The sequence below is a fragment of the Lynx canadensis genome, chromosome D3, assembly GCF_007474595.2.
Source record: "Lynx canadensis isolate LIC74 chromosome D3, mLynCan4.pri.v2, whole genome shotgun sequence".
Taxonomy (NCBI): domain Eukaryota; kingdom Metazoa; phylum Chordata; class Mammalia; order Carnivora; family Felidae; genus Lynx; species Lynx canadensis.
The window spans coordinates 65075873-65103426 of NC_044314.2; the positions used below are offsets into that span (position 1 = coordinate 65075873).

General features: G+C 52.2%; 2 protein-coding genes across 6 annotated transcripts; one reads left to right on the plus strand and one right to left on the minus strand.

Annotated features, from left to right (window-relative positions):
• Nucleotides 1–1955: 1955 nt before the first annotated feature.
• Nucleotides 1956–17170, minus strand: LOC115508177 (leucine-rich repeat-containing protein 74B). The gene is made up of 9 exons (XM_030306600.2): nt 16931–17170; nt 15373–15515; nt 14806–14938; nt 13672–13878; nt 8147–8256; nt 7055–7170; nt 6218–6296; nt 4317–4412; nt 1956–2168 (listed from the first exon to the last, which is right to left on the minus strand). Exons 1-9 carry the CDS (start codon nt 17118–17120, stop codon nt 2019–2021), a joined length of 1224 nt encoding a protein of 407 aa, XP_030162460.1. The 5' UTR covers nt 17121–17170; the 3' UTR covers nt 1956–2018.
• A 1080-nt stretch (nt 17171–18250) lies between these two features.
• LOC115508179 (P2X purinoceptor 6-like) lies at nt 18251–27338 on the plus strand. Of its 5 annotated transcripts, none has more exons than XM_030306602.1 (12): nt 18251–18439; nt 19141–19291; nt 20619–20690; nt 24272–24347; nt 24547–24640; nt 24721–24804; nt 24894–25035; nt 25130–25239; nt 26599–26692; nt 26782–26847; nt 27037–27114; nt 27203–27338. In XM_030306602.1, exons 1-12 carry the CDS (start codon nt 18306–18308, stop codon nt 27284–27286), a joined length of 1185 nt encoding a protein of 394 aa, XP_030162462.1. In that variant the 5' UTR covers nt 18251–18305; the 3' UTR covers nt 27287–27338. The 5 variants fall into 5 exon arrangements, with proteins under 5 accessions (XP_030162462.1, XP_030162463.1, XP_030162466.1 ...); XM_030306603.1 differs by having other exon boundaries at nt 24724–24804; XM_030306606.1 differs by having other exon boundaries at nt 18251–18361.
• Nucleotides 27339–27554: the final 216 nt, after the last annotated feature.

Sequence of the window (27554 nt, forward strand, 5' to 3'; positions counted from 1 at the left end):
CTGACCCACCCAGGCGCCCCATCACAATTCATTTTAGAACATTTTTATCATCTCCAGAAAAACCCATGCTCTTTCGCTGCCAACCTCCAGTCCCTCCCATCTCCCTAGTCCTAGGCAACTTCTTTTAAATTTTATTTGAGAGAGAGAGAGAGAGAGAGAGAGAGAGAGAGAGCAGGAGCAGAGCAAGTGAGTGAGAGAATCCCAAGAAAGCTCCATGCTCAGCATGGAGACACAGGACACAGGACTCAATCCCCTGGGATCACAATCAGCTGAAATCAAGGGTCAGATGTTCGATCCACTGAGCCACACAGGCGCCACAGCCCTAAGCAACTTCTAATCTACTTTCTGTCTTGGTAGATTTACCTATTCTGGACATTTCCTATAAACAGAATCATACAATATGTGGTCTTTTGTGAATGGCTTCTTTCACAGCATCATGTTTTCAAGGTTCATTCATGTTGTAGCATGACACATTCCTCCTGTTACATGATACATTCCCTTGGTAGCATGATCCTTCACTCCTGTTTCTTGTAAACTGCTTTATTGAGATACAGTTCACATACTCTACAATTCATCTATTTAAAATGTCCAATTACTTTTGGTATATTCACAGAGTTGTGCAGCCGTTACCACAAGCAAGTTTAGAATGCTATCATCACCTCAAATTTCATTTCTTTTTATGGCCAAATAATATTCCATTGTATGGGCATACCATTTTTATTTTATTTTTTAATGTTTATTTTATTCATTTTGAGAGCAAGAAAGAGCAAGGGAGGGAGGGAGAGAGAGACTCCGAGGCAGGCTCTGCTCCACCAACGCACAGCACAGAGCCTGATGCAGGGCTCCATCCCAAGGTTCGTGAGCTCATGACCTAAGCCGAAATCAAAAGGCAGTTGCTCAACTGACTGAGCCACCCAGGTGCCCCTATACCATATTTTATTTACCCATTCATCAGTTGGTGGACATTTGTACTTTGTGGATATTATGAATAAAGCTGCTGTGAACACATGTTTTCATTTCTCTATGACACGAATTGCTGGGTCTGTGATAAACTACAGGTTCAACCTTTTAAGGAATTGCCAGACAAACCATGTGATTTTTTTTCAATCCTGATTTTCTCACTTAACATTAACCATGTGCTTTTTCATAAACTGTTAACGTGTTCAATGTTTTTTGAACGCTTGGCTTTTAATGATTGCAGAGTTCCAATTCTTAGTTAATCAGTCCCCTGTTATTGGGCATCTAGATTATTTCCAATTTTCATATTATAAACAGCCTTTCAGTGAGCATTTTTGGGCATCAATATTTTTTTGTGAAACTTTTAAAAATATTTATTTTTGTGAGAGAGAGAGAGAGAGAGAGAGAGAGAGAGAGCACGAGTGAGGGAGGAGCAGAGAGGGAGGGAGACACTGAATCTGAAGCAGGCTCCAGGCTCTGAGCTTTTAGCACAGAGCCCGATGCGGGGCTCGAACTCATGAACCTACTGAGCCACTCAGGCACCCCTGGGCACCAATATTTTTATGCATCTCTGGTTATTTCTGAAGAGCAGATTAGTCAGACCATTGAATCAAAGGGCATAGGCAGTTTGGTACATAAAACCTTGGTACATAAAACCTTCCAAAAACCTTGTGTCAGTTTGCGCTCTGGCAAGTTGAGTTTGGGAATGCCAGTCACACACCACCTTATATTTTCATGGTCTCTTGAAGTCACCAAGGCAGGAACTTTGGAGATCTTTGACCCCATACCCAGCTCAACATGTAGCACACAGCACAAGTTCATGTTACGGAAATTAGTGTGAGCAAAGGAAGGCCCACCCTCTGCATTAACAGAGGCCATGGGATGGAGAGGAGGGTACAAGTGTCTGAGTCATCATGAAGACAGGCTCCACAGGACTTACCACCCAGCTGACATGGGGACTCACTGCAGACTCAAGTGGTAATAAAGCATCATGAGGCCAAGAACTCTCCACATGGAAGTTGAAGTGGCCAATGTGAGAGGAAGCCACATACCGCAGTCACTTAGGGACAGACGCCAGTAGGGACGGGGTGTAGACTGGAGGCAAGTCTTTTGGACTCCACTCTGTGGGCAGCAGTCTTGATATAAAGTGCTGGAAGAATTACCTTCACTGAGATAGCGAGGTCATCAAACTCTCTGTCCACTTGGATATCCTGAGGAGAAACCCATTACAAGGCAATACATTAGCACCTTCTGAGAACTTTGCTGGTTTTTGCTGGTACACACAAGGTTTTGGAGAAAATCCTTAGGGCAGCTTCTCTCCTATGGATGACAATGTCATTAGTCCCCAAACTATGAAAATAGGGAAGGGAAGGGGCTCCGGGGAGCTCCTTGGAGTCTGTGATTTCTTGACCTGCAGGTTGGTTGCATAGGTCTGTGCTGTTTGTGGAAATTCACACCCCAATCCATGTGCACTTCTCAGCATAAACGTTATTCCTCAATAACAAATGAAAAGGCACGGGGAGTGAGGGGAAGGATACTAGCACCAATAGTGTCTTTCTCTACATAGTCCTTTTCTGTGGGGTCTGCTATCTCATCCCATCTTCACAATGACTCTGGGTGGGAGATTTTAGCCTCATTTCACAGAAAGACCAGGCTGAGCCCTGGTTTTACATGAACTGTAAGGATTTAGAAGTATTTCCCTTACAGTTATTTATTTTTGAGAGACAGAGACACAGAGCACAAGCAGGGGATGGGCAGAGAGAGAAGGAGACACGGAATCCGAAGCAGGCTCCAGGCTCTGAGCTGTCAGCCCAGAGCCCGACGCCGGGCTCGGACTCACAAACCGTGAGATTATGACCTGAGCCGAAGTCAGACGCTCAACCAGCTGAGCCACTCAGGTGCCCCGAAGTATTTCCCTTAAAACTGAGAAGATCTAGGCTAGGGAGATTAGACTAATAACAGTCAAGGAATAGGAAAACGGAACATTGCATCTAGACAGGTGTTGCTCTCCAATTCAGAAGATCCCATGTTGATGGACTCAGGATTTGGTCCCAGGCCTGATTCCAAAGTCTGTGGTGTTTCTGTTATGCTAAAAGCTTCTGTTAATAACCATACATTATATTGAATAAGCATGTATTTTTGCAGAAGTTTCATATATAATTCCTTTTTTTTTTTAACGATGGAATCCAGTGCTGACAGGAATTCTCAGAGCAAGCGGAACATGGTCAAGGCATGCTACTCTCTGGCTTTGGAGCTGTAGAAACTGGGCAGGCAGAAGGAAGCAATAAGCAATAAGAAGAAGGAAGCATCAGTTGTCCCAAGCCTGAAGGATTGGAACTGTAAAAACGTCTCTGGAAAGACTTTGACACAAATCTGGTTTTAAATAAATGAGGGTTGGAATAAGCAGTGATTTGTGACTAGACTTCAGTTTAATAACTTGTGTTTGGGGATTCTCTCCTTAATGTTTAACTGCTTAAATAATTTTCTCTATATATTTTTAAGTTTATTTATTTTGAGAGAGAGAGAGCGAGCGAGCAGGGGAGGGGGACACAGAGGGACAGAGAGAGAATCCTAAGCAGGCTCCCTCCTTTCAATGCAGAGACCAACATGGGGCTTGATCTCATGAACCATGAGATCATGACCTGAGCCAAAAGCAAGAGTCAGACACTTAACCAACTGAGCCGCCCAGGTGCCCTGAATTTTCTATATTAAAAAGGCACCATTGAGATGCCTCGGTGGCTCAGATGGTTGAGCATTTGACTCTTGATTTCAGCTCAGGTCATGATCTCAGGGTCATGGGATTGAGCCCTGCATCAGGCTCCATGCTTAGCATGGAGCCTGCCTAAGATTCTCTCTCTCTCTCTCTCTCTCTGTCTCTCTCTCTCTCTCTCTCTCTCTCCCTTTGCCCCTCTCCCCTAAAAGTAAAAAACAAACAAACCCACAACTGAATGAAAAGGAGTCTTAATCTCCCTCAAAGCCACACGAGTGAATCTTCCAGCACCAATATCCACCTGCAGGCAGAACAGGCCAGGGGGTGAGGTGGGTAAGTACTGAACCTTCAAATCCAAACGTCAGTGAACAGTGAGCTAAGTGTCCTCTGAGGCAATTCTCTCTCAGCCAATGAAGAACCCAGGCATGAGTCAGAGATGAGAGCGCAACGGTATCCCCCAGTCAGGAGTGGAAATAAAGCCACAGTGGCACTGTGACCCTCCATTCAGGCCTGGGCTGGAACTCAGACTTAGCCACACTGAGTATCTGAGCAGGACATGCTGTTTCTCTAATCCCTACTTTCTTCCTCTAAATGAGAACTCGTGGGGCTGTTGCAAGGATCACAGATGAGATTTATGAAAAGCTCTTACAGAGAAATCCAGCAGTTCTAGGGCAGACCCTGGATTATCCCGGACAGACTTTAGAACTCCAAAGCAGCCTTCGCCTCGCATGGGATTCCTGGACATCTGAGAAACACACACACAATTGAGAAAAACTGAGCCCAGGGAAGCTGGAGGTGGAGCAAGTCAAAAGGGAGGGAAGGATTCTTCATCTCTGATGACAAGTGCCTCAGGACAGCCCCACTGTCTCAGCTCAGAATTTGTCTCCACTGACAAAACACCCTGGGTGAGGCGGTGAGGCTGGGGAAGAGGGGAAGGGAGTATGCACTGGCTGAGCGCCCACCATATGCCCAAATCTGTGCCAGGTGCCAAAGATACGGACACACAAGGCACAGCTCTGCCTTTAAGGAATTCGCCCATCACGGGGAGGAGAGGAAAAGGAAACATCATGAAAATGCAGTGTGATAAGTGCAATGAGAGTGTACATCAACTCTTCTGGGGAGGTGAAGTTTACGCACCCGCACTGAGCTTTACGGGCGAGGCGGGCAGAGCTGGGTATTTCAGCAAGAGCAGGAGGAGCAAAACAAAGGGGAGAAATTGCATCATGTGCAGAAAATTCAGAGCAGCTTGGGGTGAGCGAATGAGCCTCAGCGGTGGAAGGCAGAGGGGCTGTGGCAGAGCCCAGAGCCCAATGTGCGGTGAATGCCATACTACTAACCTTGGATTTATCCAGAGGGGAGCCGTTGACAGGTTTAAAGCCAGGAGGGGACGGGAGCATGTTTCTGCTTTAGAAAGATCAACTGGCAGGTGAGAAGGAAGGACGAGAGATGGGAAATTCACAGGTCAACGGACCTTGAGGGGAAGTGAGAAGGAAGAGCAGGCAGCCCCAGCACCCTGCAGGAAGCAAGATGAAGGTTGGAAGGCAAGGAAAAGAGAGGGAGGAGTGAGCACTGGGCGCCTACTTCTGACTCAGTGAGGAGCCCCCCCCTCCCCCACCACCAAGAGGCAGCCCTTAGAGAGAAAGGACGCCTTCGGGTTGTGCTTTATGCCCATGGGACATCTAGGGGATGGTCCAGCAGGTGGCTGTAAATGGGGATCCAGAGCTTAAGAGAGGTCTGGGCTGCAGGGGGAAGCGTGGATGGGAGTGCTTCAGGGGGTTCTTCTTCTTCTTCTTCTTCTTCTTCTTCTTCTTCTTCTTTTTAATGTTTATTAGAGAGAGAGAGAGAGGAGAGAGAGAGAGAGAGAGCGAGCGCGCATGAGCAGGGGAGGCACAGAGAGTGGAGACAGAAGATCTAAAGTGGGCTCTGCACTGACAGTAGAGACTGATGCGGGGCTTGAACTCATGAACCTTGAGATCATGACCTGAGCCGAAGACTGATGCTTAACTGACTGAGCCACCCAGACGCCCACAGGGGGCTCTTCTGCCAGTTGATGGAGCTGAGAGCCAGGCAGGGCTGGATGCCCCCCAGGACCTGTCCTCTGAGCACAGTGGCCCACTTGGGCTTCACCTTCCATTGCACCCTCCCTTTTCCTACCCGACTGGCAATGCTGAAGAAAGGGAAACCCCATCTGTCACACAAGGCCTCAAGTAGGTCTGAGCATAGCCAACGGTACACCTGGGCTGACCCAGTGAGCTGAGAAGGAGCAAGGACAGTCGGGAGGTGGAGGTGACACTGCTGGGGGTTGGGGGGAGAAGGATGGACGAGGGAGGAGTCGGAAGAAGTGCCGGGGTCAGGTCAGAGGTGGGTGAGGGAATGGCAAGGGAAAGAAGTGGTCATAGGAGGAAACCAGGAGGTCCCCTCCCTCATCTGGGCTCTAGAAATTTCGTACCCTGCTGCCACTGGAGTGGGGAGATGAGGCAGGGGAGGGATCTGTGTGGACACATACAGGCAGGTCTATGCTGGGGCCTGCCCCATCAGGCTAGCACTCACAACAAGAATCCTCAGTGTCTGGTTGACCCGGAGGCCCAGGCCCAGGCTCAGGGCTCCCACTGCAGAGATGCGGTTGTTGCTGCAACAGAAAGACATATGCATTTTGCTACCTTCCGAGCAGCTGTGTAGAGCCAGATGGTCCCAGGGTCCAAGCTGGTGTTGCTGGTGCATCCACCTGCTTGGGCTTCATGTTCCAGCCTCCACTGATGCCCCAGGGACCCTGGGCAGGTCAGTATGTAAAAGCTGGATAACAACCCTGGTTCCCAGTGTTGAGGGAGATCACTCAGCAAGCACACCTGGAGCATCCCTCCCCTACTTTCCCCTCCCTTACCCCCCGCCCCCCACGACCCTGGGATCATGACCTGAGCCAAAACTGAGTTGGACACTCAAACAACTGAGCCACCCAGGCACCCCTCCTCCCCTTTTTAAGTGAAGATGTTTTACATATATGTTTTCACTAGCAGCCCCCACCTATCCGTCAGGAATTATGAGCTCCAAGGTACAAGTGCTGAACTTGAGGGGCACCCGGCTGGCTCAGTCGATAGAGCCCGTGACTCTTGATCTTGGGGTCATGAGTTTGAACTCTTGTAGGGTGTAGAGATTACTTAAATAATTTTTTTTTTCAAACTTAAAAAAAAAAACAACCCAGTGCTAAACTTGAGTGAGAAGGAGGGAGCTGGGTGCTCTTGGATTGTGTCTCAAGCCCCATCGTGGGTAAACTGTGGTAGGCTTGGGAGTTGCTAAGGTGGTAAACAGTAACAGGATCATGGAGTCCCTGGTCCCTCAGGTGGCTATGGATCTGGAGACTGTGACACAGGGCCACCCTGTGTGCCTCACCTCATGTTGAGCTCTTCCAACACATTGTTGGTCTTAAGTGCCTCACCCACTGCAGATGCTCCAGGATCTCCAAAGCCATTGTATGAGATGTCCAGGACTCTCAGGAAGATGTTTGCCTAGAATGCAAAAGAGTGAAGCCAGGAGACCACCTGTGAAGTGGGGTCACCGCCTCAGAGCCCGGGAGGCCCAGGGTGCAAAAAAGCACGGGCTGAGAGCAGAAGGTCAGAGGTTCCTGGTAAGAGTCTTGTGGCTTGGATGACGGTGACCGGGAGAACCAAATGACTGGAAGCACGGCACCAAGGGTGGTTGTGGGTGTGGATGATCCTCAGAGACGGAGAGGCCCACCGCTCAGCAGCAGACCCCAGGGACACAGTGGTCTGGTTCCACGGCTGCTGGGGGCGGGGGGGGCGGCGAGGCTCAAGGGCAGGTCCTCTGAGGCACAGAGCAGAATGACAGAGGGACTCCGGTGAAGGGCTTTGGGGGGGCTGTGATGGGGAGAAGGGCAGGAGCTTGTGGGTGCACTGGGAGGACAGAGCCTGACCCACCACCCTGTGGGGCAGGATCCCCAGGTCAGCCCCTGAGGAGGGGGGCAAGGCAGCTGCTGCTGTTCCCTGAGGAGGGCCCCACAAAGCTAGCCAGCACCAGGGGCATCCTGGCAGGGGCTAGGAGCCACACATTCCTGAGGCTTATGAACCACAACATCGAAGGAAGCAGGTGGGATGTTTAAGACTATGTGCTGGGACGCAGGGTGCAGGGCTGTCATCTCAGGGAAGCATCTGCATGTGCCCATAGCAGGCATGTGTCACCAGACTGCACGATGTCCCCCACCAGCCATATGTCTGTAATAAATGGAGAAGGTGTGCAACATTGAACTGCAGACCCTTGAGTAAGTGACATGAGAGTGAGCACGGTATTTTGGAGTCACGAAATGGGGCTGGGACAATTAAAATCACCAAACAAAATATTCTTTAAGCTCTGCTTGAAGGATCCAAGGGTCATTTCTGAAGAGCTGCAAAGATAGGAAGCTGGCACCTGGGAGACTGTCCCCACAGGACAGGCCAGAGGGCAGATGGGTGACAGAGGTGTTCATACCTCCAGTGCCCTGGCAAAGGCTACAGCTCCTGGTCCTCGAAGGTGATTCCAGTTTATATTAAGCTCGGTGAGTCCAGTATTTTCTGCCAGGGCTGGTCCAAGCATCTCCCCTTCAGAAACACCAAGACAGGCCTTATTCACTCTGTTCTTTCCCTCAAAAAATAATACTGATGACCGCTGTGTGCCAGGGTCTCCGCTTGGCACAACAGTCACCAAGTTGAACCCTATATGGGCCTGCTCTGTCCTAAAAGAATTCACATTTAATGGGGGAGAAGCAGTTGACCCTTGAATAGCACAGGGGTTAGGGGTGCCAGCCCCTGTGCAGCCAAAAATCTGCCTATAACTTTGACCGCCCCCCCAAACCTCAACTACTAACAGCCTACTGCTATTGGATTTTAGAAAGAAGACTTTATCGAGAATGTAAAGTGTTGATTAACACATATTTTGTATGTTATACATATTATATGCTGTATTCTTACAATAAAGTAACCTGAAGAAAATATTATTATTATTTTTAAAAATTTGTTTAATGTTTATTTATTTTTGAGAGAGAGAGACAGAGCGTGAGCAATGGAAGGACAGAGAGAGAGAGGGGGAGACACAGAATCAGAAGCAGGCTCCAGGCTCTGAGCTGGCAACACAGGGCCCAACGCGGGGCTTAAACTCACAAACTGAGAGATCATGACCTGAGCTGAAGTCAGACGCTTAACCGACTGAGCCACCCAGGCACCCCAATATTATTATTATTTTTAAACGTTTATTTATTTTTGAGAGACACAGAGAGAGATCGGGGGAGGGGCAGAAAGAGAGGGAGACACAGAATCGGGAGCAGGCTCCAGGCTCTGAACGGTCAGCACCGAGCCCCACATGGGGCTTGAACTCGCAAACGGTGAGATCATGTGCCGAAGTCAGATGCTCAACCGACTGAGCCACCCAGGCGCCCCACCTGAAGAAAATATTAAGAAAATTATGTGGGGCACCTGGGTGGCTCAGTAGGTCGAACATCCAACTCTTGCTTTTGGCTCAGGTCATGATCTCATGGTTTGTGAGATCAAGCCCAGTGTCAGGCTCTGTGCTGACAGTATGGAGCCTGCTTGGGATTCTCTCTCTCCCCACTCTCTGCCCCTCCCCCGCTTATGCACGTGCTTGCTCTCTCTCTCTCTCTCTCAAAATAAATAAATAAAACTTAAAAAAAGAAGGAAAATCATAAGAGGAAATACACTTATAATACTAGACTGTATTTATAAAAAAAAAATTGTGTATAAGTGGACCCACGCAGTCAAACCCATGTTGTTCAAATGTAAATACAACTTAATGGGGTGTGAGTTATTATAGACTACAAATGGGGATGTGTGGGAACAGCATGGGGACTTACTCCCTTTTGAGGAGGGTCAGGAAAGTGAGGAAAAAGGAGATAATCTTGAAGACTGAGGGACTCACCGGGTGTGTGTGCATGCACAGTGGAGAACAGACATGGGAAAGAGCAAATGTGTAGAGGCATGTGGGAGCATAGAGCACCTGAGGAAATTCCCACAGGCCTGGTGGGTGGGGGGAAGCCAGTGAAATGAGGTAGCAATGATGGACACTGGAAAGATACTGAGAGGCCATCAATGCTGGACCAAGACTTTTGGGCACAAACCGATTAGTAGGCAGGGAGGGCTTTAAGAAATGACAAGGGGGGCGCCTGGGTGGCGTAGTCGGTTAAGCGTCCGACTTCAGCCAGGTCACGATCTCGCGGTCCGGGAGTTCGAGCCCCGCGTCAGGCTCTGGGCTGATGGCTCGGAGCCTGGAGCCTGTTTCCGATTCTGTGTCTCCCTCTCTCTCTGCCCCTCCCCCGTTCATGCTCTGTCTCTCTCTGTCCGAAAAATAAATAAACGTTGAAAAAAAAATTAAAAAAAAAAAAAAAAAAAAAGAAATGACAAGGCCGGGCTCCTTAGTGGCAGGTGTAGGGTATGGACTGGGGTAGGCAGGGGCAGGGTTAGAACCCAGGACACCAGTTGGAAGGCTTGTGCCATAGTCTATAGGCAAAAGGTGATGAGGCTGGTGCAGCTGTGTGCAAAGGAGACACTTGTGGTGGAGAAAGGAAAGAGGGTGCAGTGCAGGGTAAGAAACCCCGAGAGATTTTTAGCTTATAAAATGCAGAGAAGCCCCAGCCACCCATCATGCTCTCCACTCTGTCAGCATTCAGCCAGTCTGACCTGCTCCCATGCCTCTGGGTTGTCCCCCTGTGTAGAACTGTTGACCCCCTTCTTCACCTGGATAACAGCTCCTCGTCCTTCTAACCTGGGTTCATGACATCAGGAAGCCTTGCTTACCCACCTGGGCTAGGCTGCCTCAGGCCCAAGTCCACTATGCTTCTATCTTTCCAGGCTCTGATCTAATGACCTCTCTTTGCCTGGCCAGTCTTTCCCATCAGCCTAGGAGTCCCTCAAGGATCTGAATTTGACTCCTCTCCATGGTCTCAGCTCCTCCTCTTGCAGGTTTAGTGAGGCTAGTTTGAAGAAATGTACAGAAGAAAAACAGATGCACTAATTAAGCAGAACTAGCCTGCTTGGGGGGTGTCTGGCTGGCTCAGTCAGTAGAGCATGCAACTCTTGATCTAGGGGTTGTGAGTTCAAGCCCCACCTTAGGTGTAGAAGTTACTTAAACCTGAAATATTTTTAAGTTTATTTATTTATTTTGAGAGAGGGAGAGAGTGAGCAGGGGAGGGGCAGAGAGAGAGGGAAAGAGAGAATTTGAAGCAGGCTCCACACTCTCAGCTCAGAGCCCAACTCAGGATCAATCCCACAAACCGTGAGATCATGACCTGTGCCAAAATCAAGAGTCAGAAGCACAACCTACTGAACCAACCATGAGCCCCAAAAATAAAATCTCGAAAAGAGAAAGAAAGAGAGAGGAGAGACAGAAAAGAAAAGAAAAGAAAAGATAGACAAGAAAGACAGAGACAAGAAGAAAGGAAAGAAAGAAAGAAAGAAAGAAAGAAAGAAAGAAAGAAAGAAAGAAAGAAAGAAAGAAAGAAAGAAAGGCAGAAAGAAAGAGGGGCACCTGGGTGGCTCAGTCCAGTAAGCATCCAACTTTGGCTCAGGTCATGATCTCATAGTTGGTGGGCTCGAGCCTTGCATCGGGTTCCGTGCTGACCTTGCAGAGCCTGGAGCCTGCTTCTGTGCCTCCCTCTCTCTCTGTCCCTCCCCTGCTTGCGCTCTGTCTGTCTCTCAAAAATAAATAAAAATGTTAAAAATGTTTAAAAGAAAGAAAGAGAGAGAGAGAAGGGGGAAGGAAGGAAGGAAGGAAGGAAGGAAGGAAGGAAAGAGAGGGAAGGAGGGAGGAAGGAAGGAGAGAAAGAAAGGAAGGAAGGAAGGAAGGAAGGAAGGAAGGAAGGAAGGAAGGAAGGAAGGAAGGAAGAAAAAGAAAGCAAGCCAGACTACTCCAGCAGGACCCACTGGAGCAAGATGCTTTGGCACCTTGGAGAGCTCCCTGCAAGGCTGCTAGGACTCCCAGTGATGCCTTCCTGAGCTAGGACTCTGGATTCCACACTTGCACTGGGTCTGACACGGCGGGTTCTCAGATACAGACGCTTCTAGGGCTGAGAAGAGAGAGTGGTGGTCCGCACTTTGTAGGGAAACCCTCCTTTCTGAACAACTAGAGGGTGAGGAGATTCTCCAACATGCATGATTGGCCTCTTGAAATTCCCATACTTGGTCTTCATGACCTCTGTAGCCAACTATGAGGCAGGGGCTACCTTCGCCATGGGTCAGATTGGGAGATTGAGACCTAAGCTCTTCACCCCTCAAGGCAGTTGAGATCCCCACAGATCCCCATTTAGGGAAACAAAATGGTCCTGCTGAGTTTGTCCTTTTCCAAGATGAAGACCTCCGTACTCCATATTTGTGCAGGCTTCACAGAGCTTTAGCTTCCGGCCCCTACTATCCTGGCTGTCTCTCTGGTGCTTACCTTTTCACTGTGAAGATCTGGGAGACATCTATACTCAGTTTTTTGGAAGTCTGAAATAAACTTCTCTCCCTGTTTTCAAGTTTATTTATTCATTTTTGAGAGAGAGAGAGAGAGAGAGAGAGAGTAGGGGAGAGGCAGAGAGAGAGGGAGACAGAAGATCTGAAGTGGGCTCTGTGCTGACAGCAGAGAGTCCAATGCAAGGCTTGAACTCACAAACCACGAGATCATGACCTGAGGTGAAGTCAGACACTTAACTGACTGATCCACCCAAGCAGCCCTGAACTTCTCTTTTAATTTCACAGACTTCTCATGATAATTCTCTTAGAAGGGAGGCACCTGGGTGGCTTCGTCAGTTAAAGCGACTGACTTCAGCTCAGGTCATGATCTAACAGTTTGTGGATTCGAGCCCCATATTGGGCTCTGTGCTGACAGCTCAGAGCCTGGAGCCTGCTTCAGATCCTGTGTCTCCTCTCTGTCTCTCTCTCTGTCTCTCTGTCTCTCTCCCCCCACACACACACCCTTGTGTTCTCTCTCTCTCTCTCTCTCTCTCTCAAAAAAAAAAAGATAATTTTCTTAGAAGGTAAATGGCTCTCTGGCAGTTAAATTCTAAGGCTGATTCTCAAAGGCCAAGGCTGGTACCATTCCTACCCTAAGCAGCTTGAGACAGAAAAGTGATTCCCAAACTTTCTTGATCAGATAAATCTCCTGGGGTACCCATTAAAATGTAGATGCATGGGCATCCCCCCACCAAGATTCTGGTTCAGCAGGCCCAGGGCCCAGGAATTTGTATTCCTAACCCAGGGTCCTGAGTGATTCCTGTAACTGACTGGAGTGCCTGAGGACAGACGGGTAGAAGTGCATGCTCCTGGCAAAGCTGACAGCCTGTGCAAAGGCCCCGGGACATGAGAGAAAGTGGTGAGATCAAGAAATCCCATCAAAGTGGATGTACCGTGAAGACGGTACTTGAAATAAAATCTTCATGCCTTTTGCCAAGATTTGTAGGCCTGAAGCTCTCCACTGCCTCTTCAACTCACAGCTTGGCCCCTCTCTCCTGGCTCACTAGCCCAGTCACACCGGTGTCTATCAGTCTGGGAAATAAGCCTGCATGTTTACTGTTCCTCTGCTTTAAATGCTCTCTCTCTCTGGTCTTGCTATTGCTGATTCCTTCCCACCCTGCGCATTTCAGCTTAAATGTCATCTCACAGAGCCCTCCCCAACCACCTCTCTATAGCATTCTTCTCTAAAATCATTCCTTTTGTTTATCTTGTGGCACCAATAATTGTAGACAATTATCTAGTTAACGTGTGTTCCTTGAGGCCAGGGACTTTGTTTTGTTCACAACTGGGTCCCTAGTGGCTAAATTAGCACCCAGCACATGCAGCAGCAGGCCATGACTTCCGTGGAATGGATTAAGGGTTCGGTGTGGACGGACAGGGAGAGGGGTAGGCTAAAGTGGAACATGGGAAATGGGAGCCAGAGTATGAATGTTCAGAATGGTCCTGCCAACCTTCACCCACCCCTGCCTCAGGAAGATGGGCTCAAGTGCCCCCATGGTGACCCTGGTCAGATGTTACCTGCTTGGTCATTCAGCTGGTTATAGCTCAAGTCCAGGGCTTTCAGGCCTGTGTGGGCCAGCAGGAGTTCAGCAAGGTACGGGGCTGCCTGCTCGTCTAGGCCATTTCCTGCCAGCTGTATCTTCTGCATGGTTGGGTTCACCATGAGGGCAGCACAGACAGCCTGGGCTCCCACTGCTCCCAGCTGGTTCTCCGACAGGTCCACATCTAGGGGTCAGCACCACTTCTCAATCAGTGGCATCCGAAGCCCGGCCCCACCCTCTTCCGCCTTCCTCTATCCCCCAAACCTCCAGACCTGAGGCAGCAGAAGGGGCTTTGCAGCTGGACCATCCTGGGTCGCATGGTGACTCTGCCACTCACCAGCTGCCTCTCCCCAGGCCCCCAGGCAGCTTCTCTGATGCCCACACCCACCCCACGCATCCACAAGCTTCTTTGTCAAGGGGTTAAAACCGCCTACTTCATGGAGCTGTGCAGGATGCCTGCGATGGAGATCCAGTCACCCTGTTGATGATTCGTGCCTGGCAGCGATATAATACATCCACAGAAGTCTTCACTGATGCATTTCTGGGAACTGGCAATGACGGCCCAGGTGGCCATGCTTGGAGCATGTCACATATGCAGTTTCATTTAATACTCAGTACAACTCCAAGGGCTAAGTGGTATCGTTGGGGCCATTTCACAGATTGAAAAGTAAGGCTCGGCAAGGGTGAATGGCTTGCCCAGGGTCATCCCTGGTAGAAGGTGGCTCATCGGTGGTAGAGGTGGCGTTTGCATCCAGCCCCACTTCATTCCCACCCAGCCCTCCACCCTCTCACACTGCCCACCCCTTGGCTCTCTGTGGGAGGACCCTTTCACCCTGCATTTAGGCAATGGGAGGCCACCATATGGAGGGGGAGGTGCTGGCCAGCCAAGGAGGGGAGTGGGGAGTAGGCAATCAGGAGAGGAGTAGCATCCAGCATTGGGGGCGCCACAGAGATTCTAACTCCACCCCCATCAGCCCCACCCTGTGTTAAGACCCCTGCACCAGCAACACCAACAGGCCCCAAGTGAGAAGGCCCAGCTATGGGGGGAGCCCACACCCCTCAGGAAAGGGAGGACTCAAATGTGCCCACCAGCCCCAAACTCAGCACTTACCACAAATGCTGCTGCTTTGGCTTAGGGCACCTGCCAGGGCCTCTGCACCGGCCCCACAGAGCCCATTGTCTCGAAGGTCCAGCCGCTTGACACAGGGATTGGAGTTCAGTGCGAAAGCCAGAGCCCGGGCACCCTTGGACAAAGAGGGGCCTGAGGGGCCTGGTCTTTCCTAGGGGCGAAGGCCTCAGACATGGCTAGCCACTACCCTGGCTTGTTTCCAGGGCTCAGCCCACCTGGTGCCCTCCAACTGGAAGGCTCTCTCTTTCCCACATGCCCAGGGGACACCTGCTTCTCTTTTAGGCTGCACCCGGATCTCACTTCCTGGAGCCTTCCCTGACTGCCCCCCCCCCAGCAGGTTAGAGGTCCCCTGCAGGCCCCTCAACCCTTACACTGAATTCTGTCATAGCCTCGATCCTACCCGTCACCCAGATACAGGGGATGGGGCATGCCTGGCACATAGCAAAGTTGGGGAGTGTGCAGTATGGGTTCAAGAAGGGGCCACTCCATGGCTGCTGCCTCTGAGGTCCTTTTACTCCAAGCCTGGCCCCGGGGTTTCCCCAAGGTTACCTGGGGCCCCAGGCCACGGTGCCGCAGGTTCAGCTCTGGGGCGCTCCCTTGGCGCAGAAAGCAGGAGGCGGGCACAACTCTATGGGCCTGGCAAGACCTCAGGTAGAGGGTGTCCTTGACCAGTTCTCCAGGCCCATGGATGCCTGATAGGAGACAGGGAGATGATGAATGTAGATCCCTCTCTACACACAGTAGCCTCCTCCCCCCCACCCTCTGTCACCATCCAGTCTGTGTTTCCCTCTAGAAGCATTTCTTCCTCTGCTAGTAGAGACTGAGGCTCAGAGAAAGCAAATCCTTTCCCTAAAGTCACGCAGAAAGTAATAGCTAATCTGAGTAGAGCCAGGATCAGGACCCTGCCTGTCTGATGCCAAAGTGCATGCTATGTGTTTTCCACTGGGTTGCAGAACACGTATGTTTTGTGAACATTTTATGGGGGAAGAAACTGAAACAATTCTGTTTTATACATTCATTAGCTTAGTTGTTCCTGGGGGTTGGGAAAACCCAGCCCTGATCCCATTTCTGGGTAGGACACCCCCTCTTACACAGTTTGGTGGAGTTTTTGCATTTTAACATCACTTTGGGGGTGTTTTCTTCTTTTCTCTCTCTCTCTCTCTTTTCTTTCTTTCTTTCTTTCTTTCTTTCTTTCTTTCTTTCTTTCTTTCTGTTAAAGTTCATTTATTTACTTTTAAGAGAGAGAGAGAGAGCGCGAGAGAGCAGCAGAGAGGCAAAGAGAGAGGGAAAGAGAGAATCCCAAGCAGGCTCTACCCTGTCAACTCAGAGCCTGACTTGGGGCTCAATCCCACAAACTGTGAGGTCATGACCTGAGCCGAAATCAAGAGTCCGAAGCTTAATAACCAACTGAGCCAGTCAGGCACCCCTCTTTTTTTTTTTAAGATTTTATTTTTAAGTAATTTCTACACCCAAGATGGGACTCAAACTCACAACCCTAAGATCAAGAGTCCCCCACTCCACCTACTGAGCCAGCCAGGTGCCCCTGGAGGTGTTTTCTTTTTTTTTTTTTTTTCTCCTTTCCTTTCCTTTCCTTTCCTTTTCTTTCTTTCTTAAGCTTATTTCTTTCTTTTGAGATCTTTCTTTCTTTCTTTCTTTCTTTCTGAAGTTTATTTATTTATTTTGAGAGAGACAGAGACAGTGTGAGTGGGGGAGGGGTAGAGAGAGAGGGAGAGAGAGTGAGAGAGAATCCCAAGCAGGCTCCACACTGTCAGCACAGCGCGTGATGCGGGCCTCAAGCTCAAACTCATGAAACCATGAGATCAGGACCTGAGCGGAAATCAAGAGTGGGACACTTAACTGACTTCGCCACCCAAGCGCCCCTGGAGGCGTCTTCTAAAGATGGAACTCCTGATGCCGCCAGGAGCATTGTGGGGAGGGCACAGGACTGGAGAGACCACAGGCTGTCCTGAAGGTGTCCCACGTAGGGGTGCGCTCCCTGCTGGACAGGGGTCCCCTGCCTACTTGGCCCCAGCCTGCCCTCTGCAACCCTGCGGGATAAGCTCCCAGTTGAGGAGAAAGGCCTGCCCCCATCCCTGCCCGGGAGCACCTTCCGTCTCCTGGTCGGAGTCTGAATCAACTTCCGAACGCTGTTCGGCCTCCGGAGCTCCTGCAAGATGCCCAGCGGCCGCTGCCGCCGCCGCCGCCTCCTCCTCCTCCTCCTCCTCCTCCTCCTCCTCCTCCTCCTCGCCTTCATTCTCCCCAGGCCTCTTGTAGGGACCCCTCATAGTTACGCCCATTTCTCAGTGGCAGCAATGAGGCGGAGACTGCACCGCACAGCAACTCGAGCCCTTCCCCGGGGATGTGGGCGGACCCTCCGTCTGCGCCGATCAATTGGATATGCCGTGCAGCGAACAGGCGTCCGCTGCAGCCAATAGGAACACTCCCCTCCCGACAGCCGTCGTCTGGGCAACCCAGGTGTTGTGGGTTGCTATAGAAACCGTCGCTGGACTGGGTAGACCTTTAGCCTGTTGACAAGCTGAGCGGATGAGAGCGTGCTCCACGGTTTCAGCATCGGTCCCCCTTCCCCGCCTTCCACGGACTGGGGAACGTGGCTGACTCCAGAGTCTGTGCCTTAGTCCCTGCGCTCTGCGGGCGCACGGCACGAGAAAGCCTGGGGAGCCTTGCAAAGCCCCATCACCCTCCTCTCTGGAGCCAGAGTCACGCTCTCACCGTATGGCTGCCAGTTCTCTCTCATGCTCTGGCGTCTTATATGCTATTTCCTCCACCAGGAACATTCCTCTCCAAGTTTCCTTGTTGAACTTCAGAATCTGCAAGCGTCACTTCAGAGATCACTTTTTTCCTGAAGTTTTTCTTCCTTTCTTTTTTTCTTTTATTAATTGTTTTGACGTTTACTTATTTTGGAGAGACAGAGAGAGACAGCGTGAGCAGGGGAGGGGCAGAGAAGGAGGGAGACACAGAATCTGAAGCAGGTTCCAGGCTCTGAGCTGTCAGCACAGAGCCCGACGCGGGGCTTGAACTCACAAACCGCAAGATCATGACCTGAGCCCAAGCCGGACGCTTAACCGACTAAGCCACCCAGGCGCCCCTTTCCTGAGGTTTTTCTTGACCCCTCCTCTGGGCTCCTGCAGTCCTCATGCTGCCCTCTCACAGCACCTATGACACTTGTCATTTCCTCCTCCTTCCCTCCCCCAAGGAAGTGAGGCAGAGGGCAGGTTGCAGGGGCTGCTCCTCTCTGCCTGGCCCTGGGCCCCTGCAGAGGGAGAGGGTGGCAGGCCCTGGGCAGCTGGTGGTTGGGACTAAACCCAGGGCTGAGGGGTGGAGGCTGGAACCTGTCCCAGTGGAAGTGTCCCTTTAAAAGCTGCTGGCCCGCCGGCTTGGACGCCTGCTTTACCTCCTATTCAGCTGTGGCTGCAGCTGCTGTGCTGACTCATGTGCCCCAGCAGACAGCAGGAGCTGGAGGCATGGGCTCCCCGGGGGCCCTGGCGGGCTGGGGGCTTCTGGATTACAAAACGGAGAAGTATGTGATAACCAGGAACTGGCGGGTGGGCGTCCTGCAGAGGTTGCTGCAGCTCGGGGTCATGGCCTACGTGGTGGGGTAAGAGAATGGCTCCTGGGCCACACTGGCTGGAGGGATAATGACTCTTAGTCCTGGGCTGAGGGTTGAGGGTTTGACTCTTCGGGGGCTGAGCTGGTGGTAGCAGAGGGGAGCAGGTGGGAACAGGGGAGCAAGTAGGCAGAAGGGAGGATCTTTGTCTGTCTGGAGGTCAGTGGATACAAGAGCAAGCTGTATGCTTGTGTACTCCTTCCTGTGTGTCCACCTGCCTCCTCTCCTGTGCCTTGTTGCCAGGCCCATATTGAGGTCTGCACACAGAGCAAGATGGGCCCCCACCCATACCCAGGAGGCCCCTGGTGGGGTAGGAAGTAGCTCCTGATGTTTGGGAGAGCTGCAGCACTAAGGTCCCCGATAGAGACCACCAATTTTAGCTGGGTCGGGGGAGTCTTTAAGGAGGAGTTGGGCCTAGCCAGGACAGGAGGAGGGTGTTGGCTGGTGAAGGAGGAGGTGATGGGCATCTCCAAGCCCATGGGTGCCATGAAAGACTGGCTCTCTGATCATGGTTGGAGCTTCTGATCTGTGCAGGGTGTTTGGGGTGGAAAATGAGGCTGGAGGGGAGCTAGGGGCCCTGAATCCTGGGTTGGGAGCCTGCAGGGTGTATGAGGAGAGAGGCTGAGAGGGTGGGTCCCACTTGCTTACCATGGGCCGGGGACGTGCCACACTGCCCATCAATTCTTCCTAAGGTGGGCTCTCCTCGCCAAAAAAGGCTACCAGGAGCGAGACCTGGACCCCCAGATTTCCGTCATCACCAAACTCAAAGGGGTTTCTGTGACCCAGATCGAGGAGCTGGGTAACCGACTGTGGGATGTGGCAGACTTCGTGAAGCCACCACAGGTAGGTGCCGTGGTTCTGCTGCTAGGCAGTGACACCTCTGATACCACCCTTGCAGAGAATGTGTGTGAGAGAGGCATGTGATGCCAGAGCAGGGTGCTGGCACCGTCATAGGGCCGGGCTTGGGAAGAGCCTTACAGAGGAGTGGTGCCTGGATAGGGCTTTCTGGGATGTGTAAGGAGTGTCTAGGAGGACAAGGGGACAGCCCAGGAAGCCAGGCCAGAGGAACAGCCTTTACAGAGGCTGTACTTAGAAGAGTGGAAAGTTTAGGAACTCAAGGCTTGAGCTTGAGGGTGGGGCAGGAGAAGCTTGGGGAACCAGGGCCTTGAGCTTCCTGAATGCTCCCCTCCCTGACCTGGGACACTCCTCCTCTGGCCCTCCCACGAGGCATTTCTGGCTCCTCCCTTTACCCAGATTGCCCACAGCCTCAGTTTCTACCTTTATCCTGCCAGTGCCAGAACTGTAACCCCAGTGACCACCTGCCTCTAGCACAGCTGCCTCCTGGGTGCACACCCACCACGTCCATAGAAAAATCATCTCCCTCTCCCAGTGTGGCCTCTCTTCATCCAATGAGGGCCAAAGCTGGACCTGTCCCTCCCTCTGACCATCCCATCTCCTAGTAGTTTTCACTGCTGCCTGTGTCGTACCTGTGTGAGGCCGTGACCTTCTAGTGGGTAGTGGGTCCCCGGATGCACTCTACCCAGCAGCCAGCCTGAGCTGTCCTATATGTTATCAATCAGAGCTTGACAGCCCTTGTTTCCACCCTGGGGAGACTTCCTTTCCATAGTGGTGGCCACCGAGTCCCTCCAGATCCTGACCGCTGTCACACCTGCTGCCTTCTCTCTTTCCTGGGTGTGCATTGCCCCAAACTTTCAGAACTCACACACACGGCGCTTGGATGCCAGCCACCCCGCCTGTCCTTAGCCACCGTTTGCCCAGGCAGAGTTCACCGCCTGCTCCACTGGCCCCTGACCATGTGTGCAACGAGGGGCCCGCCTCCCGACTAGCCTGGGCAGGCTCCTGGTCCAACTCAGCTCTGGATCTTCAGTGCCTGGAAGCGGGAGGCAATTGGAAAATTCTGGTTGAAGGAATGAATACAAACATGGAAGATACACTTGTCTCAAAGAGGCAGCTGTGGGCTTAGAAAAGGCCAGAAACCCAGCTGGCCTCTCTCCTCTATTTCAGCTTGCCTCACTGGAGGCGCTCTCCTGGGGCAGAGTTGATGACTTGATGGGGCCAGGACCCCTTTCCCCACAAGCCAAGCTGCCAGCTTCTGGCCTCTCTCTTTTGGAGAGGGAAGCAGAGACTGACTCTGACACTTGCTTTCTAGGGAGAGAATGTGTTCTTCTTGGTGACCAATTTTCTTGTGACGCCAGAACAAGTTCAGGACAGATGTCCAGAGGTAAGGTTGCTCAGGAGCTTCCCAGCGGGTCCCTAGTTCCTCTGCCGGACCTGGGTCACCAGCCATGTCCTCCGCTCGCCTTCCCAGGTAACTGAGGGCTTAGTATATATATGCTACTGTATCCCAGGCACTGAGCGAAAACCTTTTAGTGAATCATTCCATTTAGTCTTCACAAATACCTTGCCTGGTAGGAATCACTAATGATCCAGGAGCACCTGGATGGCTCAGTCCGTTAAGCGTCCTACTTCGGCTCAGGTTATGATCTCACAGTTTGTGAGTTCGAGCCCCACGTCAGGCTCTGTGCTGACAGCTCAGACCCTGGAGCCTGCTTCAGATCCTGTGTCTCCCTCTCTGCCTCTCCCCCGTTCACACTCTGCGTGTGTATGTCTCTCTCTCTCTCTCTCAAAAATAAGTAAACATTTACAAAAAATTTTTAAAAAGGAATTACTATGATCCCATTTAAGATGAGAATCTCAGTAAGGTAGAGTCACATGTTCAAGGCCGCCCAGTCTCTGGTCCTCCAAGCAGTCTTCTGGAGTCTTCCACTGTAGCCCCCTGTGAGATATCCAGGCCCCTTCCCTTCCTGGTCCCACCTCTGGGCACCTTCCAGTTTGTCAGAACTGGGTATAAGACTCAGGTGAGCTCCAATAGAGCCCTTCCTCTCTTGTATGCACAGACTCTATTAATGTGTCCCAAGTCACCTTCCATTTTTGTGGGCAAGCACGAAAACCCCAGCTTATGCTGACCTCAGGGTCACTTATGATCTCTGGGCATTAAAAAAAAAATTTTTTAACGTTTTATTTATTTTTGAGAGAGAGAGAAAGACAGAGTGCGAGTGGGGGAGGGGCAGAGAGAGAAGGAGACACAGAATCCGAAGCAGGCTCCAGGCTCTGAGCTGTCAGCACAGAGCCCGATGCGGGGCTTGAACTCACGGACCGCGAGTTCATGACCTGAGCTCCACTCAGACACTTAACCGACCGAGCCACTCAGGTGTCCCGGGCAGTTTTTACAACTGTGGTCACACCAGAGTCGCTCATCCTATTCTTGTCTATTCCTCATCCAGAATTGCAGGTTTTCCACCTAAAATCTCCCCATTGTCCCTTGCCTAAGGGTGACCCATGGATCCAGCGTCTGTCACAGTGCACAGTGCTCTTCTCTCCAGTTATGGGTTTTTTTTCCCTCAAATTTGTGTGTGTGTGTGTGTGATAAAATACATGTAACATAAAATTTACCATCTTACCCATTAAAGAATTTTTTTTGTTTACTTTTGGGAGAGAGAGAGAGAGAGAGAGAGAGCGAGCGAGCAGGGGAGGGGCAGAGAGAGAGGGAAAGAGAGAGAGAGAGAATCCCAAGCAGGCTCCATGCTGTCAGCTCAGAGCCCAATGTAGGGCTTGAATTCAAACCTCGAGACCATGACCTGAGCTGACACCAAGAGTCGGACACTTAACTGACTGAGCCACCCAGGTGCCCCGCATCTTACCCGTTTTTAAGTGTATGGTTCTCCAATTGTGGATTTTGTTTGAGCAGTTGGGACTCAGGACATAGCCTTGGAAGCCTACTTCCATGGTAACAGCTTTTTAAGATCACCTCTAACACGGGACACCTGGGTGGCTCAGTCGGTTAAGCATCGACGACTCTTGGTTTCGGCCCACATCGTGATCTCACAGTTTGTAAGTCTGAGTCCTGCACTGGGCTCCATGCTGACAGTGAGGAGCCTGCTTGTGATTCTCTCTCTCCCTCTCTCTCTGCCCCTCCGCTGATTGCTCGCTCTCTCAAAGTAAATAAACTTAAACAAAAATTTTTTAAATCACATCTAACATTTAATTGCTTGCAGGGCTGGGGAGTAACTGTGTGGTCACCTGTCCCCTGTGTCCTGATTGTTGGTGCCACCACAGTTGCTGGAGGCATCACATGTCCTAGGCTGGCTCTGTCCACAAAGGATGTGAAGCATGTGCACAAAGGATGTGCTTACACACGGCAAACATACACGATGTCCTTCATTTTCTAAATGCTCAGAGGACATCTGATTAATGTTCAGGCTGTAGGCTGTCCTGAAAATTTCCTGAAGCCATCATTCTGTGTTTTCTGGATCCATGTGATTTGCCTCATGTCCCAGCTTCTAGGTCTTCCTATGAAACTACTGGAGCTGGGAAGTAATCAGATCTGACAACATGGCTTCTGGAGACTCACCAGAGATCCCGCCAGCTCTTCTCGGCGGTCCTGGTCATCCGGTCCTTCCCGACATATTGGCTGTGCTCCTTGGAGACTCACAGCCTTTAGCAAACAACTGCTGAGCCTCTTGGGGGCCAGGCCTGATGCTGGGCTTGCAAGACTCCACCCCCTTTTATCTCAAGGAGCTCCTGCACAGGCAGCCCAGCCAAGGTGGCCGGTCCCGTGATGGGGGCAGAGGCTGCAGCTGCAGACCCAGGGAGGCATGTCTGCCAGCTCAGGGCCTCAGGAAGGGTTTCCCACAGAACTCAAGGCTCAAGTGGGATCTTGAGACGGTCCAGGCAGAGGGAGCTGTATGAGCAAAGGCCCCAAGCTATGTGAGATGAGGCACCTCCAGGGTCACCTGCTGCTGAGTGGGGTTGGAGCCTAGATTTGGATTCGGGTGGCAAGGGGGTAGCCCAAGACCTCAGGGGCCCTGTGAACTCTGTGAAAGAGCTAAACTTGATCACAGGAGCATGGCAGAACTAGGGATGGTCTCTGCTGAATGAATGAGGCAGATGATGCAGAGAGCGGCCCCGTGGTGGTTATCATGAGGTTCGATTGGAGGAGACGGTGGCCCAGCCAGGGTGGAGGGGAGGGGCGGACTCAGGACACAGGAGGCCCCACTCTGTCCTCTGCCCACGTATCACGGTCCCAACCCCACACAGTCCCACTGTCTCGTTTGGCTTGGAGTCCCCAAGTCCTTCTTGCCACCCTGGCACACCGCTCCTCCTTCTGCTCCTGAGCCAGGTAACCTGGACAATGGTGCTCACTGTCAGCCTGGGGCAGAACTGTGTCTGAGAGTGTGCCTTCCTCTTTGGGGGGTGTAGGACCCCCAGAAAGGTTGCTAGTCCCCCCTTCTGACTGATCGCCAGAACGCTTTGCCCAAGAATAAGTAGGGGAGGGACTAGCCTATGGTCCCTCAGCAAGTGTGTGTGGTCCTGCCACTTCCCTACCCAGCCCCCTCCAACTAGGTCCCTGCCCTTTGTTCACCGTGCCCCACCCCTCCACTCTGGCATGAACTAGCCCTTCCCAGAGTCCCTTCACCTTCCCTGTTCTGTTGTCTGAGGTGGACCAGAGGATCTGGGCCTCCGGCCAGGAGAGAGCTATCAGGAAGGAAGGAGGCTTGCTCTGCCTTGGAATGCAGCACCTGCACCCCTATCTGGCGGGGGGTGGGGGGTGGGGGTGCTTGCCACCTTCCTCCTCCAACCACCTCCTTTTATTTTTACCCTCCAGCTTTGCCGTGTGCCCCCAAACTCAGGGACCTCTATGCAGCTAAGGCAGGGAGGGCTGTGTCCCTGCAGACTGCAAGACTGGGTCACAGAGGGGCAACAGTCCCCGAGCCCTTGGCAACTTTGCTTTCCCCACCTCAGCACCCTTCCATCCCGCTGGCTAACTGCTGGGCTGATGAGGACTGTCCGGAAGGGGAGACGGGGACACACAGCCACGGTCGGTAACTGTGGGCCCTGTCTTCCATGGGCTCCCCTGGGTGGGGGCTCCAGGGCCCGGGCTGGGACCCTGGGTGGTTCTTGAGGGCAGGCCTGGTCGTGCCTCTGCATCTCTCCTTTCTGTCAGTGGCCCCCTGCCCTGTCTCATCCCCTGGCCTTGTGGAGATTTGAGGGCCTGGTGTTTGTTTTGTATTCTCAAGGCATAAAAACGGGCCAATGTGTGGAATTCAACGGGACCCACAGGACCTGTGAGATCCAGGGCTGGTGCCCCGTGGAGAGCGGCACTGTGCCCATGTAAGTCTCTCCACCCACCCCCACCCACCTCCAGGACAAGGCCCCAGAACCCAGGAGTCTGACCTTCACTTCTTTACCAGCAGGAAGCCCCTACTGGTCCAGGCAGAGAACTTCACCTTGTTCATCAAGAACGCTGTCACCTTCAGCAAGTTCAACTTCTCCAAGTAAGTGTGGGTGTGTCCTGCTGGCCCCAGACCCTCCTTGTGTCCTGTCTTACCTGACCGTCTGTCCCATCCCCCACCCCCACCCCCAGGTCCAATGCCTTAGACACCTGGGACGCCACTTATTTCAAGCGCTGTCGCTACGACTCACGCTACAGCCCTTACTGCCCTGTGTTCCGCATTGGGGATCTCGTGGCTGCAGCTGGAGGGGTCTTTGAGGACCTGGCATTGCTGGTGGGTCCATGGGGGGAAGAGTTCCAGGAAGGCTCAGGGAGAGGGTCCCGGGGCCTGCGTGCTGGTGAAGCAGCGAGCAATGTGCTGTGTGCAGGGAGGTGCTGTGGGCGTCCGAGTCCACTGGGATTGTGACCTGGATGCTGGGGGCTCCGACTGTCGGCCCCACTACTCCTTCCAGCTGCAGGAGAGGAGCTACAACTTCAGGTGCGGCCCCTACTGCCCTCCTGCTGTTCCTTAGCCAGGTCCCCCCACTGTCCTGTGGCAACCAGGACTGGCCACACCCTGGCCCAGCTCTCTGGAGAGTCCATTGTGTGTGTGAGGAGGGCCCCAGGGGCAGGAGGGGTGTCCTAAGCTCTGGTCCCCCAGCACAGGCTCTGTCCAGCCTCCCTCCTGATCCCATCCCCCTTCTGTTCCCTGGGACTCCTCAACCCCCCCCCCCAGCCCCTCTCCCACCCCACCCTGCCTCTAGCACCTCCCTCCTCGGCTGGGGGGGGGTTCTTTTTTACTTTTCCCTTAGGTCTTATCTCAAAAATTTCAAAAACCTACATAAAAATGCAAAGCCATATACCCTCTATCTGGGTTCACTAGGGTTTTTTTGGTTTTGGTTTTATTTTTTATCATTTTGCCACATTTGCTTTCTCTCTCCCTCTCTAGAACGAGCTGGATAGAGTTAGATAGATTTCAAAGGGAAGCATTTTAGAGTAAGTGGCAGACATCTGACACTCTTCCTCTCAACACTGTCCTGAGAATGAGGACCTTACCCACGTGACCACGGTACCACAGTCACACTCAATAAATTTAACATTGGCAGAGTAAATCGAATATTTACTCTGAATTTCTCCAACCATGCCAATAATAGTCCTTTATCTTTTTATTTTCTGATCCAGGATGCTTTCAGGGATCTTGTGTTGCATTTATTGTCATGTCTTTGAGTCTCCTAAACAGATCTCCGTCAACCTGCCGGGAATCCTTGTCACTTCCTGTCACCTGGTCATTGTCACACATACGCGCACACAGCCCCCAGGCCTAGAGACCATGTCCCTTGACATTGCTCACTGGGCTTTTCCTGGCCTGGCTTCCTTGACCTCCCCGGCCCTTTGCAATGATGAGGGGCTGGCTCCCTACCCACATTCTGCTTCCTGCACCTCTGTGCTCTTACCTGTCCTACTTTCTCTGTCTAGAACACTCCTTCCTGACCCCTGGAAGACCAGCCTCAAAGTATCCCTTGTAGAAAGCCCTTCCCACCCAGTTTCTAGGGGTAGTGAGTTCCCCCTCGCCCTTTGGACTCACACAGCCCAGATCTTGCCTCCCTACCTGCCCCCTCCCCCAGTAATAGTGTCTATGTAGGGATCCTGCTGTCCCCTCTGTCCCCTCAGCAGGCAGGGAGCTTCTACGGGGCAGGTCCCAGGTTGCCTTTTCCCTGGGTCCTCAGCAATGGCACAGGGGGAGACAGCTGGGGATGGGGGTTTTTAGAATCAATGGATGGGTAAGAAGGAGGCCTGGGAGGACCAGCCCAGCCCAGGAGTGGCAGCAGAGCAAGCCACCAGACTTTCCTACCCTCAGGACAGCCACTCACTGGTGGAAAGCCTCAGGTGTGGAGGCTCGGAGTCTGCTCAAGCTCTATGGGATCCGCTTCGACATCCTTGTCACTGGGCAGGTAGGAGGTGTTGGGTGAAGGCAATGGGTGGTAGGAGTAGGAGGGGGAGACGGTCATAGCTCTAGAGGCTCAGCCCAGGTCGGTCTCAGGCAGGGAAGTTCGGCCTCATCCCCACGACCATCACTCTGGGCACCGGAGCAGCTTGGCTGGGTGTGGTGAGTCTGACTAACGTGGGCTCCATTTGGTTGCAACTGCGTGCCCAGGCCTGCCCAAGTGCATACCTGAGCCCCACCCCCCGCCCCCCACTCCTCTCCCGTGCATAACGTTGTCTTGTGGTGAGGGCCGGGGAGGTGGTAGAAGGGCAAGTTGAGGGCCAGGGCACAGGTCTGCCCTGCCTTTCCCAGATCACCTTCTTCTGTGATCTGCTGCTGTTGTATGTGGACGAAGAAGCCCATTTCTACTGGAGGACCAAGTATGAGGAGGTGAGCCACGGACCCGTCCAGATCCTTGGGTTCTGTTACACTTTGGAGGATGTTGGTCAGAGCCCTGATATGATGTTCTCATTTGCAGGCAAAGGCTCCGAAGGTGACCACCAACCCCGAGCAGACAGAACCAGCTTCTGCACCCCCGTGCGTGGCTGCCCAGGTGTCTTAGAGGGGACCCAGTCTGGGAGCCAGACACCGACACCAGAGTGACCGTGCCAAGGCTCCGGTCTTCCACTCACTGGCCTGTTCCTGAGGCCTGCAGCTGTTCCCTGCTGGTTGTGGGGTGGGGGTGGGGGCCCACCTTGGGGACCTCCTGGGCAAAGCCCCAGCAGGAGCAGGTATGGGGGAGGGGAGAATTCCACCCTCCTACTCCCAGACAGACTGTCTCTCCCCTGACTCCAACTCTAGCAGGATGCTGCCTGGGGGAGCCAGAGAAG

Excerpts from the sequence above, each read along its gene's own strand:
- LOC115508177 (XM_030306600.2), bottom strand. The coding sequence starts at position 17,120 with ATGGGCGTAACTATGAGGGGTCCCTACAAGAGGCCTGGGGAGAATGAA. Across the intron at positions 15,516-16,930 it reads CTCCGACCAGGAGACGGAAG|GCATCCATGGGCCTGGAGAA; the intron begins GTGCTCCCGGGC and ends GTCTCCTATCAG. Across the intron at positions 6,297-7,054 it reads TTGGAAGAGCTCAACATGAG|CAACAACCGCATCTCTGCAG; the intron begins GTGAGGCACACA and ends TTTCTGTTGCAG.
- LOC115508179 (XM_030306602.1), top strand. The coding sequence starts at position 18,306 with ATGGGCTCCCCGGGGGCCCTGGCGGGCTGGGGGCTTCTGGATTACAAA. Across the intron at positions 24,641-24,720 it reads GAGAGCGGCACTGTGCCCAT|CAGGAAGCCCCTACTGGTCC; the intron begins GTAAGTCTCTCC and ends CTTCTTTACCAG. Across the intron at positions 24,805-24,893 it reads AGCAAGTTCAACTTCTCCAA|GTCCAATGCCTTAGACACCT; the intron begins GTAAGTGTGGGT and ends CCCCACCCCCAG.